At 39.9% G+C, this 16,127-nt stretch overlaps 1 protein-coding gene across 3 annotated transcripts in view; it reads left to right on the top strand.

Moving 5' to 3' along the window:
- The window catches only part of LOC127495656 (dihydropyrimidine dehydrogenase [NADP(+)]), a 146,399-nt gene that overhangs the window by 103,542 nt on the left and 26,730 nt on the right, over positions 1-16,127 (top strand). For all 3 annotated transcript variants that reach the window (XM_051862599.1, XM_051862600.1, XM_051862601.1), the window contains 3 exons: positions 3,467-3,550; positions 12,138-12,258; positions 14,324-14,443. In XM_051862599.1, coding sequence (XP_051718559.1) covers positions 3,467-3,550; positions 12,138-12,258; positions 14,324-14,443 — 325 coding nt within the window. The remainder of the gene's footprint in view (positions 1-3,466; positions 3,551-12,137; positions 12,259-14,323; positions 14,444-16,127) is intronic.

Genomic DNA, 16,127 nt, shown 5'->3' with positions numbered 1-16,127 from the left:
GATCACACTGGAGTGGTTAGTTCTTGTCAAAGTTAGTGTCAGGTCTGATCAGTGTTTGTGTTGAGGCCTCTGGCTGTCTAATGGAGCGTATCCAGACATCCTCCACTCACTCTGTCTCACTCACTCACACACACAAACAAAATTTTTCAGAGTCCTGCAGGTAAGCCGCAGCTCAAAGCCTGGTCCATATGTGAAGACTGAAATCATCTGGGCTTACAAATGGAAACCTACTATAGATGCAAGTACTTATCTTCGTCTCAACGAGTGCAGCAGTTGGCTTTTGTTTTCCGTTCAAGTGGGCAGCTTTGATGTGATGTACTTTTTACTATTTCTGGATAATAGAAATCAGCTTTGAAGTTTTCTGTTGTATGTGGTACACAAAAGCTCTTTCTCATTACACACAGGTGATGCTCTTGTTTTCCCCCATGCCATTGTTAGGATTCACAAATAGAATTACTTGAAATCTGTCCAAGGATGCCATCTTTCCTACAAGTCGCAGGTGGAAAATGCAGAAAGGGGCCGTTGAATGTTAAGGTGTATTGTGTGCAAATATCATCTGTCCTTGGTTGCGAATCTCCTTGTTGAGTCCGCCAGCCTCTGGAAACACAGAACGGCACAAGAACTGTTCATCAGGGGCTTTATAAATTTGGTTTCTGTGGCCATGCAGCTGCATACAAATCTAAGATCACCACGAGCAACGGCAAGCATCAGCTGGAGTGGCGAAGAGCTCGTCACTATTGGGCTCAGGAGCGGTGGAAATGCATTCTCTGATTAATCACTCACTCTTCACCATCTGGCAGTCTGACAAACGGATCTCGGACTGACGTGAGAATCTGAATCTGACTGAGAGGGCGACTCACATTCCCAACCTTCCACGCATGCATATTGCCAGCTGAAAAGTTTGATGGAGGAGGAATAAGAATAGTGTAGGGCTGTTTTTTCATGGTTCAGGTTAGTTTTTCCCTTCAGGGAAGTTATAACACATTCACACATATTTATATATAAATTTATACTGTGTGTGTATCTGTATTATATCACCCTCTCATATATATATATATATATATGTACAGTCAAACCAAAATTTATTCAGACACCTTGAACATTTCATTCATTAATACAGTTTATTCACTATAGTTTAAAAAATGGTAATAAAATATGACAAGATCTCAGAGTTAAACTGTGTCAGAAAAAAATAATCTTAATTATGTCAGATAACACTTAAGCAAAACATGGTCAGGTCAAAGTGTCTGAATAATTTTTGGTTCCAATTTTTTATCAATTTTATTGGTAGTCCACTGTATGAATAATTTTTGGGTATAATATGTCACAGTTTACTTTATTTTGCTATCCTCACATAAATGAACTATAGGGTCCTGCACCCACTAGTAAAAAAATTTAAAAAATTATATCTAGTGTCTGAATAATTTTTGGTTTGACTGTATATACATATATATATATATATATATATATATATATATATATATATATATATATATATATATATACGTACACACACACACACAGACACATATTGCATTAATACAAATGCAAGGATGCATTAAATTGATCAAAAAGGACAGTAAAGATATTAATAATGCTACAAAAGATTTCTGTTTCATATAAATGCTGTATTTATCAGAGTCCTGAAAAAAAAAATCACTGTTTCCACAAAAATATTAAACAGTTATATTAAACTGTTTTCAACATTGATAAACAAATGTTTCTTCAGCACAAAATCAGCATATTAGAATGATTTCTGAAGGATCATGAAAATTCAACATTAAAAAAAAATAATAAAAAATTGTAACGGTAGTGTATATATGTTATGTATATGGTGCTTTTTATGTAATTTTGAGTAATTTTTTTTTTTTTTTTTTTTTTTTTTTTTTTTTTTATACATATTATTATTCAAAATTCTTATCGCTCAACATCAGTACTGACCCCAGTAATGTTCATGTAGATGCAGGAAGGGAACAGCCACTGAAAAATTCCAGCATTGACTGGAAACCCTTACCAGAGAAGTGTGTTATTGCAGTACGGACCAACATCATATTATTCTCCATCATTTGTGGAATGAAATGTTCACAAAGCAGATGTCCTCATATTTTTAGCCATATAATATATTATGCAGCTTATATCAGCACACCTTGGAGTAGATTTGCACAGTTCTGTCTCCTGCCTGCCTTGTCTGTCATTTTGTGTTTCTCAAACCCAGCCAAATCGCTCACTCGCTCTCATTTACTATCCCTCTCTCTCTCTCTTTCTTTTTTCTCTCCTCTCTAATGGCTGTCAGGCTTTAGGAAAGCCATGGCTGTGTGTCTGAAGCAGCAGGTTTGTAGGGTGTGTAGTGGAGAAATCGTTCTGGCTCTCCCCATTTCGGTGTGGTTCAGAACGGCCGCCAGAGCGTAATTGCCTGTTGAATGCTTTCCCACTTCCAGCACCCTCGCTCACTCACCCGCTCCCCATCCACCTGTGCTGCCTTTTTTCTGCTTCCCTTTTTTTTAAGACGACTCTGTGGCAGCTTTGACATGTCAAAGAGTTCTTCTGGGTCTATTTTAAGAACACCATTTTATGCTTTTTGAATGCTGGGAAGTGCTCAAGGTGTTTTTTTCTTTTTGTTATAGATTTGTCTCTTTTTCTTTGTGCAGCTTCTGGGAGGCTCCTGCTGTTTTACATACAGTGGCCCCAAAAAGTATTTGGACACTTTAGTATATTAAAAATATATTTATTTCATTGGAAAGCTTTTTTTGATAAGGAAGTGCTTTTTATGTCTTATATATATATATATATATATATATATATACATATATATATATATATATATATATATATATATATATATATAATCACTTTAAAATAGAAAAAAAAAAAAAATTGAAACATTTTGCTAGAGTTGTGCTGTCCTGTAAAATAAATGTCATCTGAACATTCATACACTGTATGCCATTTGTGACCTGTTTATGAAGTATTGAAGGTCTGTTATAACATGTATAATGTGTCTTGATTGATTGGATTGCACTTACATATACACTTGGCCACATAAATGCAAAATGGATATAAATTCCATCTAATATTCATGAGCTATATGGAAATATAGCAAATCTCTCTTCACACACTGTGGCAATTAGTGTTTGAGTTTCATGATTGCTTCATCCATGTGTCTTATTCACATTTACGCTGGGCCGAGTCTCATCCTGTAAGTGTCTTAAACCACCTCCCGAGCTTGTTTGAGTGGTCGGATTGCTATGATTCTCAAATGCATCTTGGAAGGGCATTTACAACTGGTCTTGTCATGGTGAAATACTAATCCGATCTGTAGAAATCCATTAAGCAACCTTGTTTGTTTTGCATGAGATTGTGTCATATTTCAGCTTTGGTTTTGCTTGTCTGTAAATGTAATTTTGCAGTGCAATGATTCTTGCATTTATTTCATTAGTGTTTTCCTTCATTCTTTTGTGTTCAACAGGACTCTAAAGCTGATGCTCTGGAGCTAAACCTGTCCTGTCCTCATGGCATGGGAGAGAGAGGTATGGGACTGGCCTGTGGACAGGTAAGACAGCACTGCTGAAAAAAAACAGCCTCATTTCAAAAATGAAAATTCTGTTTTTATTAACACCTTTATGTTGTTCCAAACCCGTGTGATTTTCTTTCCTCTGCTTATATATGATGTTTATATATGATATCTTTGTGTAATTGAAACAGAAATTTTAAGTCATTATTCTCTAAATATTGAAATATGATGCCTGCCATAGATCTCTTTCATGATAAAAGTCAGAGCATCCTGTTTGTGAATGAATGCTTCAGATTTTTAAAATTAATCAGTTGATCTTAGGACTGCACAATTTGGGATAATACTATAATTTTGAAACACACACACACACACACACACGTTATGTTCCCATTTGCCTGTGTTCCCTTTGCTTGTTTGTTTCCATGGTTCCTGATTAGTACACACCTGTTTCTGTTCCAGTTAATTAGTTCACTCTGTGTATAAATAGCCCTCATTTTCTGTTCATCCCTGTCCGTTCTCATGTCTGTGTTAAGTTGGCTGTGTTTATCTTGTTCTTCTGCATTTATCCAGTGCTCCAGCGTTTCTCTTATTTTCTTTATATTGCCTTCCCAGTGATGGTCTTCAAGGGACATTTGCAGAGTTTGTGGAGTAGGGCTGGTGAGTTGCGATTCTCCATTCACTGTGTACTCTGCTGAGGAAGACATCACCAGCCCCACTCTAGACTCAGACGGGCATACTGCCCGAGCCCACCACAGACCCCGAGCCCGTGCCCGCCACGGAGCCTGAGCCCGAGCTAATGCTAAAGGCCATCTACGTCACGGAGCCTGCGTACAAGGTGGAGTCTGACCAGGTGCGTGAGCCAGCTACATTGTCCGATCCACTGGCTTCGTCTCCATTCACAGAGCCCGTCACTCCACCTCAGCCTGTCGACCAGTCACCTTGGTTCCTCCCTCGGCTCCACATGGGACCGTCATCCTCGCTCGTCCCTTCGGCTCCATCTTGGTCAGTCATTGTTCTGCCTATGCCATGGACTTTTGAGCCTTCAGCTGTGCTTTGTCCCTCCACCCCTTTTGGCTATGTCGGGCTCCGTCTTCCCACAACTCTGCCTTGGTCTTCAGTCCCACCAGCTCTGCCTCAGTCCTCTGGCACCCAGGCTTCACCTTTGATGCTCATCGCTGCATCTCCACCTCTGCCTCCAGGACCATCGGTGTTGCTAGGTCTTTCTGTCTCCTACTCTCCTACTCTCCTTGCTCCAACCCTGGTGGTTAGACTTCTGACTACACCCTGGCTCCTTCCACCATCGGTTCCGCCGTAGGCCTTCGACTTGGTGGCTCATTAGGTCACCTGTTTGCTCCTTCCTTCATTGCCTCCCTAGCTCCTCCCTCCTTCATCACCACCGTGGTCCCTCTATCAGCTCCTCCCAGTTTCTGCCTGTCTCCAAATTCTCGTCCTTCTCCAGAGCCCCCGCCTTCTCTCCTCTGTTGGACTTTATTTAGTTAGTGGTAGTTATATAGTAGTTATTTGGTAAGATGCGCCTTACAGGGGGTATTATGTCAGGAGTATGTTTGGTTCATTGTGTTTTGTTTTGGTTTTGTTAAGTTCCCATTTGCCTGTGTTCCCTTTGCTTGTTTGTTTCCATGGTTCCTAATTAGTACACACCTGTTTCTGTTCCAGTTAACTAGTTCACTCTATACATAGCCCTCATTTTCTGTTTATCCCTGTCCATTTTCATGTCTATTTTAAGTTGGTTGTGTGTATCTTGTTCTCCTGCATTTATCTAGTGCTCCAGCGTTTCTGTTTTTTTTTTTTTTTATATATATATTGCCTTACCAGTGATATTTGCAGAGTTTGTGGAGTGGGTGCTGGTGAGTTGCGGTTCTCCATTCACCATCTACTCTGCTGAGGAAGACATCACCAGCCCCACTCCAGACTCAGACTGGCATACCGGCCGAGCTCGCGCCCGCCACAGAGCCTGAGCCCAAGCTAATGCTGAAGGCCATCTGCATCATGGAGCCTGCATACAAGATGGAGTCTGACCAGGTGCGTAAGCCAGCTACATAATCCAATCCCCTGGCTCCGCCTCCATTCAGTGAGCCTGTCACTCCACCTCAGCCTGTTGACCAGTTGGCTCCACCTTAGCTCCTCCCTCCCTCGGCTCCACCTTGGACCGTCATCCTCCCTCGTCCCTTCGGCTGCACCTTGGTCAGTCATCGCTCTGCCTACACCATGGACTTTCAGGCCTTCAGCTGTGCTTCGCCCCTCTACCCCTTTGGCTCCATCGGGCTCCACCTTCCCATGGCTCTGCCTTGGTCTTTAGTCCCACTGGCTGCACCTCAGTCCTCTGGCACCCAGGCTTCACCTCGGATGCTCGTCACTGCATCTCCACCTCGGCCTCCAGGACCATCTGTGTTGCTAGGTCTCTCTGTCTCCTCGTCTCCTACTCTCCTTGCTCCACCGCTGGTGGTCAGACTTCTGACTACACCCTGGCTCCTCCCACCATCGGTTCCACCGTGGGCCTTCGTCCTGGTGGCTCTTTAGGCCACCTGTATGCTCCTTCCATCATTGCCTCCCTAGCTCCACCCTCTGTCATCGCCGTTGTGGTGCCTCTATCAGCTCCTCCCAGTTTCTGTCTATCTCCAACTTCTCGTCCTCCTCCAGAGCCCCTGCCTTCTCTCCTATGTTGTACTTTATTTAGTTGGCGCAAGGACTTGCCCTACAAGAGGGGGTGTTATGTCAGGTGTATGTTTGGTTCATTGTGTTTTGGTTTGGTTCTGTTAAGTTTCCTTTTTGCCTGTGTTCCCTTTGCTGATTTGTTTTCATGGGTCCTAATTTGTATTAATTAGTTCACTCTGTGTATGAATAGCCCTCATTTTCTGTTCATTCCTGTCCATTCTATGTTAAGTTGGTCGTGTGTATCTTATTCCCCCACGTTTATACAGTGCTCCTGCGTTTCTGTTATTTTGTTTATATTGTTAAATAAAGAGACTGGTGCATTAGATCCTGCCTCTCAACTCTCCTTGCTGCAGCCACCTGAGAATGACACTAAGCCATATCACAATATTAATTTTCTTATGATTAGTCTTTCTGCTGTAGTTGATCTGGTTCATAAATCTGGCCTGAATGATTAGTTCATGAATCGAAATGATAAAGTTCTTGCACTGTAAAAAAATATTTTTCAAAGATGTAAATAAAACAAAGATTATTGGAGTACGTTTTACAAGAAAATACTATTTCAAACTTTCTACCTCAGCATTTCTAACAAGTAACACATGTTACTTGGCATTTCTTTGTAATTATTTGTGAAATTTACTAGCAATTTCTGAGTGAAAAAAATGTTTCCTACACCATTTTTTTTTTTTTTTTTTCAGTGTGGACTCTGATTAGTGGTTAAATGGTCAATGAGGGTCCGTGAATAACAAATTTAAGTTTGTTCCTCACACAAATCATTTGATTTGGTATACAGTAGATGATTCATTGGAACCACTTTTATGGTGCTTTTGCATCTTGTTTGAGGTTTAAAAGCTTCATTTTTCCATTAAATTAAACTGCATGAACATGAAAGAGCACAGAATTTCACCTTTCATGTTCAAAGAAAGCAATAAAAGACATTGCTTTCTTGAGCTTTTACCAACGTCTCCTGCACGAACATTGGTGAGGTGACAGGAAATCACAGGCAGACGCGACGGAAGGTGAATCTGGAAATGGCACAAGTTAGACTTAAATTCGGGTTACCCGCATAAGAGCCAATTCGCATTGGTGACGGAGCATGTGCGTGCCACATCTCCGCTCCCAAGCTATGTGTTTTTTAGCAGGGAGATCCTATAAGCCTCACAAGACATTCAAATGCAGAAGAAAAGGACAGAGCGGGTCATAAGGAGGCATCTAATGGCACCCCATTCCTTTCCATCTCCCTTCAGCTTCGTTATGGTTGTGAGGGGAGCAGGAGCTTTTTCCCCCCTCAAACAGGACACAAAGCCATTGTGCTCCTGCAGAGGCTCTAAACGAGCCCTGCGCTACCTCTCACACACACACACACACACACACACACATATGAAGCTAATCACAGCCTGCTGCCTCCTGGCAGCTAACCTCTGTGTGAACTAACGCAAGGCAATATCATTTAATCACACTGTTTGCCACACGCTCTCTCATGCTCTCTCTATCGCTGGCTTTCTCCGTCTGTCTGTCTCTCTCTGTCTTTGCTTCGTATTTATTTTTCCCTGTCTTGATCACCCTCTTCGCTCCCCCCAACCCTTCCTGTATGTTTCTGTCTCTCCCGCTTCTACTGTGGGGAACAGGGGGAGGTCTCGTTGATTGTATGAGAATAAGTGGGAAATTGTGCACCGGTACAAAAATGTATGATTGCAGCCCCATACTGTTGGGTATTTAATCAGGGAGCGTGGCCCTCTCTTTGAACCCTGGAGCGTATGGCACACTGGGCTAATGCAGCTCTATCTGGACACAGCACTGTCGGAGGGGAAACTCATTTACATTTTACAAAGACAGAAATCAACTCACAAAGATGTAAATATGCTAATGTTAAACAGTTTCTCTCTCCTAGCGCGGATGCTGGAGAACTTCAGGAATCTTAAGCGATGCATTGTTTCGGTTCAGGCGTAGCTGGAATTCTCTTTATCTGAACTACATATTGTTCTGTACTAGAGTCTGTTTATGATTAATGGCAAATGTTTGCGCTACAGTTTATTGTGGTTGTGATATGTTTATCACTGATTCTTCATAGGACAATATTATTATATTATATTATATTATATTATATTATATTATTAATCTTTTAATATGATTATCCTGACAGAAGGAAGTCATAAAGTTTACACGGACAGATGGATGGATGGATGGATAGATAGATAGATACATACATACATACATACACACGTAGATAGATAGATAGATAGATAGATAGATTTTTTTTGTGTCTGACAGTGTTAACACTGTGTTATTATTAATCCAAAATAATTCTTTTGATACACATACTTCTATTTCTTCAGTTTTGTAGCATGTTTTGTCTCAGTGCTCAAGAATCAGTGATATGACAATCACCACAGCATCCGGAGCTGAAGGAGCTGTCAGTGGTGCTGAAAACAGTCATACTACAATCTGCAGGACAAAGTACTTTCCCTCCCTGCTTGATTTATATTTATAGATCCTCCTTACATGTGATATCGTCTGCGGTGGACAAGATATTGCACCCGTGCCTTACTTTATACTGCCTGTGCTGTGTTTCAGATGTGTTCGAGTCCTGAGCTCCATATATTACCACCGTAACATATTCATTGATCTTCCACTACACCTTCAGTCATACCATGTGTGTTTGCCCATGTTTTAGAGTCCGGCCAGGTGTGTGTGCGTGCAGTGAGTGATCCCGGGCTCAGATTCAATGCCCTTTCTGTGAGATTGATGCGTCTCATAAGTGTCCCGATCCTCACCGGGACCGGTTCTTCCCGGATTTCGAGGAAAAGGGTTACAGACACGTCTAGCCAGAGGTGCCTCTCTTCCTGCATTCAAAGCACCAGCGAAGCGCGAGCCCTGAGCTCGGAGCCTTGAAAGCCAAGCTTACAAACACTTGTCAGCCAGAGGCCTTTAATAAGCTGTCATAGGCCTTCCCAGTGCCGCTGAGCTCCCCTCTGTGAGGACATTAAGTTCTTACAAGCAGCATCTGTTTCAGGGCCAGGCACCTGCCTCTGGCCCTAGCGCTCCGCTAATGCTTTTCTACCTTCCCTTGACCATGCTCCCTGCTGTTAGCCACTATGTTTTAGCCTCGCCACCAGTGACCTATGCACAGATGGACACGCACACACACTTGTGCTTGCAGACATCTGCTGGCCAGCCTCCATTATGCTTCTGGAAATTTTAATGTGCTCTCAATCTCTTCTGTGAGCCCGAAGGTGCTGCTTTTTTCTCCTCGCTCAAGCATTTCATTCCTCGGGGCGCTCGGGTCCCTGGCGCCACCGTCCCTGATCACCCCGTCTCCACTGATAGCTTGCACAGTTCTCTTTTCCTTCTCTTTTGGGTTTTTCTGTCTCCTCTCTGTAGACCGTAGAACATTCTGGTTGCTACCCTCTGACAAGATTTAGTGTGTGTGTGTGTTTGTGTGCATGTATGTGTGTGTGGTTTGCCAGCCTTGTTATAAATGCTTGCTGCCCACATCCCTCCCACGGCCCATACTGGTGGCTATTTTCCTCCAATGCACCACATATCATCCCCTCATGTTCCTCGGCACAAAAAGAAACTTGTTCAGATTAGGGCTGCACAATATATCGAAATAAAATCGCTATCGTGATATGGCTTGGTGCAGACTGAGATTTAATTAAATAAATATATGCGCTACTGACAGAGACGGTCTTTTTATTGGGTAATACCAGGGTCTGTGACTCCACCATTGGAGAAAGCATAACGGCCAACTTGCCGTTGATATCCAATCACATTACAGCCTTGACGTTAATTTCTGTCAGAGTTGTGCGACAGTCAATCGCTGTTTGCGAATACCATCGAAATGAATGAAAAGTGCCGTAAACTGGATCCTAGCTACAACAAAATTGTCTGTGACTTCTCTTAAAAAACAGATTTTTTTAAAAAATAGATAAATCCAAAATGAATGTTTAATGACAAACATGTTAAATTAGCCGATAGACTGTCGATTCATTAAATAAGCTGTTTTCCAACAAAAGCCGTTTACTCAGTGTAGTGAAGCCTATCCTCCATTGGCATCCATTCAGGGAAAAAAAGACCTCTGGTCTCCCTGTAATTTTACAGTTGTACTGTACTATGATATTATTTTTATTAAACACTCGATTTGTATTTGAACAAAAAACATTCATGTATTTCTTTATATCACAATATACATATATCGCAGAAAAAGTAAATATCACAATGTCAGTTTTTTCCAATATCATGCAGTTCAAATCTCCATCATGAAGCATTGTTCGCCATGTCAGCGTCCACCAGTAACATCTGCTTGTGTTCAGACCTCAAAATCTTGAGTCAGAAACAATAGCTGGAGGGTAAGATCCACAATAAAGTTTCTTGTGCAGCGATTACGGAGCGCGGCACAGAGGCTGCGTTTCAATCAAACGTGATGGGCTACAACAAGTTAGACAATAGGGCTTTTCCTCAAAAGCGCCTCATTTCTATCTCTTTGTTTGCTGCTTTGTGCTCATCCCTTTCCTTTCACTCACTCTGACACTTTTCTGCCAAAAAAAGGAAAGAAAAAAACATAAAAAAGAGATGTTTTATGGGCCCACACATGCTATGAACAAACACGCTCATATTCAGAGGAAAACAGAAATGCCCCGAAGCATCGCATTTCCAACAGATGTCTGAGGAGCCCGGAGCCTGGTACGACAGAGGCACATCACATTTCCATTTGGCACATCTCAGCCGTATCTCTGAGTTATGACAGTTTGCGGTACTCTCAAGATGCGCGCCATTCAAATCTCATTCATTATGAATGCCAGTGATTTGGAGGGCTGCCATCACGTTGCTCTCCAGAACCACAGCACCAACAGAGGAGGTGCGGTTTCACTATAAAACACACTTTATTCTGCTCCAGATGTTGCTGGAGATGGGTTATTTTCCTTCATTTACAAGTTCTGAGGGACTCGAGTTGTATCTGATTCAATGTTTTATTTCTCGTTACTTTTTTTATGAGTGAGTAAAAATGCAGGACACTTTAGGCAAATCAGACTTGTTGCACTTGCATTCTTGTCGCTTAAAGGAGAGCCAGTGTTCAAATTACAAAGTGGACAAGACCCCCTATTTTCAGTCATAACCACCCCTAGTTATCTCTGCAACCCAACCGCACCTCAAAGTGTCATATAAATTTATATAGGGGTGTTCGGGTTACTTGTCTATTACATTTTTGTAACAATAGTAGAAGCTAATGTAAAATTTGTTCTAATTTAAGAGCGTTTCAAACAAACATACAGAATCACTGCTAGAGACACAAATTTGTGTAAATGAACTTGACTGCATTCCTATGTATATTTTATAGATCTATATATTATGCATCTATATATTATTTTTGTAGCTTACTGAATGACAAGGGCATGAGAGACATGAGCTTTACTGAGAGAAGGCTGGGGGAAGGGAGCGGGAAAAGGCAGCCGCATAAGTGAAAAAGCAACATGAAGGCAGCGATGTGTTTCAGACGACATGTTCAGACACAACAGCGTTTTCCTCCCTGGCCACATCTGAGAGAGTTCATGAGGGGATCGCTAAACCATTTGGAGTCCTTGGTGTGTATGTGTGTGTGTGTGTGGGCGAGCGGCAGAAAGACAGAAACTGGATGTGAGTGAGGAAAAAAAGAGAGATTGAGAGAAAACACATTTTGAACATTGCCTCTGTGCTCTGTGGCCAGTGTTCGGTGAATATTTAGGGCAGCCTTGCTGTTTTAAAATGGACCAGCAGATGAATGAGAAATGCACCTCAAACGTCCCAGTTTGTGCTCTTTGTCATTTTTGGGTTTGACAAACATGGTCTCTGACTCCCTGAATTAATAGCAGGAAGTTCCTGAATGTCCAGAATGAATGTCAAAACAAGTCTTAAATAGCTTTTTCTTTTTGAGATCTACAGTTGCCTGTAATGAGTTTTGACTCTTCTGTCACTCTAGGACCCCGAGCTGGTGAGGAACATCTGTCGCTGGGTCCGAAAGGCCACCACCATCCCCTTCTTTGCCAAGCTCACACCAAACGTCACCAACATTGTTGACATCGCCAGAGCTGCATATGAGGGTATGAGCAGCCTCACCTACACACAAACATGTAATGCGTGTCATATTTTTAATGTTAAAAGTATGTTGATTATGATGGGAAAGTTTTTAATATATATATATATATATATATATATATATATATACACACTACCACACACTATCAAAGGTTTGGGAGGCTGTACTATTTTTTTTAAGAAAGTCTGTTATGCTCACCATGGCTGCATTTATTTGATCAACAATACAGTAAAAACATTAATATTGTGTAATATTATTATTATTACAGTTTAAAATAACTGTTTTGTTTTTGAATATATTTTCATTTAAAATACGTAATTTATTCCTGTGATGGCTTCATTGTCACATGATCCTTCAGAAATCATTCTAATATACTGATTTTGGTGCTCAAGAAACATTTCTTATTATTATCAATGTTGAAAACTGTTGTACTTTTTACAGGCCTATTTTTTGTGGAAACCATGATACTTTTTTTCAGGATTCTTTGATTAATAAAAAGTTCTGAAGATTTTATTTTATGAATTTTTTTGAAATAGAAGTATATAGAAGTATATGATCATCCATCTTTGCTGAATAAAAGTTTTAATTTCTTTCAATATATGGAATAAAAAACATTTATTTGAAATAGAACTCACATTATAAATGTAGTCACTTTTGATAAATTTAATCCACCCTTGCTGAATAAGTGTTAAAGGGTTAGTTCACCCAAAAATGAAAATTCTGTCATTTATTACTCACCCTCATGTTGTTCCACACCTATAAGACCTTAATTCATCTTCGGAACACAAATTAAGATATTTTTGATGAAATCCGATGGCTCAGTGAGGCCTCTATTGCCAGCAAGACCATTTCCTTTTTCAGTGCCCAGAAAGCTACTAAAGACATATTTAAAAGAGTTCATGTGATTACAGTGGTTCAACCTTAATGTTATGAAGTGACGAGAATATTTTTTGTGCGCCAAAAACCAAAATAGCAACTTTATTCAACAATATCTAGTGATGGGCGATTTCAAAACACTGCTCCATGAAGCTTCGAAGCTTTACGAATCTTTTGTTTCGAATCAGTGGTTCGGAGCGTGTATCAAACTGCCAAAGTCACGTGAACTATTGAAATTTCAAAACACGTACGACGTAATGAAGCCTCGTTTACTGAAATCACGTGATTTTGGCACTTCGAACCACTTATTCAAAACAAAAGATTCGTAAAGCTTTGACGCCTCATGTAGCAGTGTTTTGAAATCGCCCATCACTAGATATTGTTGAATAAACTCGTTATTTTTTTTTTTTTTTTGGCACACAAAAAGTATTCTTGTCGCTTTATAATATTAAGCTTTGGCATTGAAAAGGGAAATGATCTTGCTGGTAATGCGGGCCTCACTAAGCCATCGGATTTTATCAAAAATATCTTAATTTGTGTTCTGAAGATGAACAGGTGTGGAACGACATGAGGGTGAGTAATTAATGACTGAATTTAAACTTTTGTGTGAACTAACCCTTTCATTTATTTTCAAAAAAACAAATTACTGACCACAAACTCTTGAACATTTAACAGTCTACATTCAACACATTAACCTTATCAGTCATTTTCAAATTGCATTTTCCTAATCATGTCATTATAATTAGGACATGCATAATTATTCTGAAACAAAGACATGGATGTTTTCCCTGATATTCTCTTCTGCTTACTCATGCCATTTATTACACTGCACTTTAAGTCATTTAACTCCATCATTCATTCTCATTCATGTCCTTCACAATACAAGACAGGAGGGTGAAGGATAAATTATACAATGTAGGCCAGTAACCTTTTTAAATATAAGATTTTCTGTGTATTCAATTGGTTCTTTTATGAATCTTGATTTGTTCCTGCATAACATAGGATCTTATCCATACAATTTAGCATCAAAATCTAATCATACATGTATGTATAAATGAGGCCCTGGTGAGGTGAGGCTGATCTTTTTGACAGGGTTAACACGTGTATTCATATGTTGCTTTATCACTGAAACAGCTTCATCAACACAGTGTGGCTGGTTCAGGTTTTGTAAGAACCTCTGTGGTTGTTTGTAGGCGGGGCAGATGGAGTCACAGCCACCAACACCGTATCTGGACTGATGGCTCTCAAAGCCGATGCCACACCTTGGCCTGGGATTGGCAGAGGCGCGAGAACTACATACGGTGGCGTTTCTGGTAAGAGAAAGAGTGTGTGTGTGGTGTTGGCCAGCACTCTGGCTGCTGAGATGTCTGGGCTTGCTCTGGTCAGGTCCTGCCTGCACAGACAGATGGACTAGATCAGGTGTGAAAGTACTGGGCATGCTCTTTGCTCTCTAGAAATGGAGCTTCAGTGTGGGAGGCTTATAGTAAAAATGACATGAATCCAGCTTGAAGTACACTGCAAAAAAATCATTTTGTTCATCAGTATTTTTAGCTTATTTTTCCAGTATAAATATCTTTCTTAAATATCTTTAAAACAAGTTATATTTACTTGAGAAGCATAATTACATATTAAAATAAATTTAATATTAAAAATTAAAAAATAATATTATTTTAAATAATAATAAGATTTTTTATACATTACTGGTAAAAATGTATAAAAAAAAAAATATCCATGCATAAATCCAACAAAATTGAGTGAGACTTGTTCTTAAAGCAAGAAAAAAAAAATCATCAATTTATCATTGTGGTAAAAAAAACTTAATTCAAGATTCAATTGAATGTTTTAATACAAAACATGGTTTAATATGTAAATCAGTATTTTTTTATCCAGTAAAATGTCTTACTTAAATATCCATAAAATAGATTTATGTGAGACGCAAAATTCAGTGAATCCTATCATAATCAATAATGAAATTACTTTTTCATACATTATTGGTAATTTATTTATAATCATAAATTCAGCTAAATTTACTGAGGCTTATGCTTAAAAAAAAGAAAGAAAAAGAAAACAGAAAAAAAAAATGCCAATAAGGTATGAAAGGCTAAACTTTGTTTAAGATATATTCTCTCAAACCATGTTTTAATATCTTAACACAATTTCTTAAAGACCCTCTGTGGTGAAAATTAAGTTTTTAATGTTGTTTATATGTCTATGTGGTGTTTTAATATGCAAATCATGAGTCGACACCATTGCTGCGTATTTTCTCCTTAAAACAGCAGTTTACCAAAGATAGTCTCAAAAACGTGGTTTGAAATCTCCCGTGTTCCCTGCCGTCACAAACATGTTGTAGCCAATCCTGTCAACGTGTGGGACGGTCTTTAGCATATCATTAACTATGCTGTGAAGCAGGGGGGTCTCAAGAGAATCCAGGTTATACTGGTATATCTTTCTGTTGATATAAAAAAAATTGCAATATAAAGGGTGAATTATGTATATGATGTATATTACAAATTGCTTTTATTAGTGTTCTGAAAGAACATAAATGTCAGTATGCATCTGTGCGCTTATTACCACTAATAAAGACAATCTCTGTGGTCACACATAAACAACTTTTAACATATTAAACGGCAGATGATGCACATATGTGCTTTATAGTTTCAGCTGTGTAGAGTTGAGTGTGTGTTTAAGCTTCACCTCAGCACACCTCTCCCTTCAGCTGAGCTGCCACAATGTCTGCAGAGGAAAGGACAGGGTCAGAAACACGGCCTGCATTAAAAATTAATACTCATACTATTGAGGCTCTATTTTATGCAAGCAAAACTGACTGGCTGTCATATTTTTCACTTTTAAAGTCTTATGGGCCTCACCGTGCAGCTCTCCCATGGGACCCAACCTTGCAGGAATGGTCTAAGACGCTGCCCGAGACCAACCTATTGATCAGCGGGGCCCTAAAGGGCCCATGCGGCCCCACATATTTTATCTGCTCCCTGTACAGTA

This window comes from Ctenopharyngodon idella, chromosome 15 (assembly GCF_019924925.1).
Source record: "Ctenopharyngodon idella isolate HZGC_01 chromosome 15, HZGC01, whole genome shotgun sequence".
NCBI lineage: Eukaryota > Metazoa > Chordata > Actinopteri > Cypriniformes > Xenocyprididae > Ctenopharyngodon > Ctenopharyngodon idella.
Note: the sequence above shows the minus strand (reverse complement) of the source record. Positions and strands in the feature narration are given on the sequence as shown.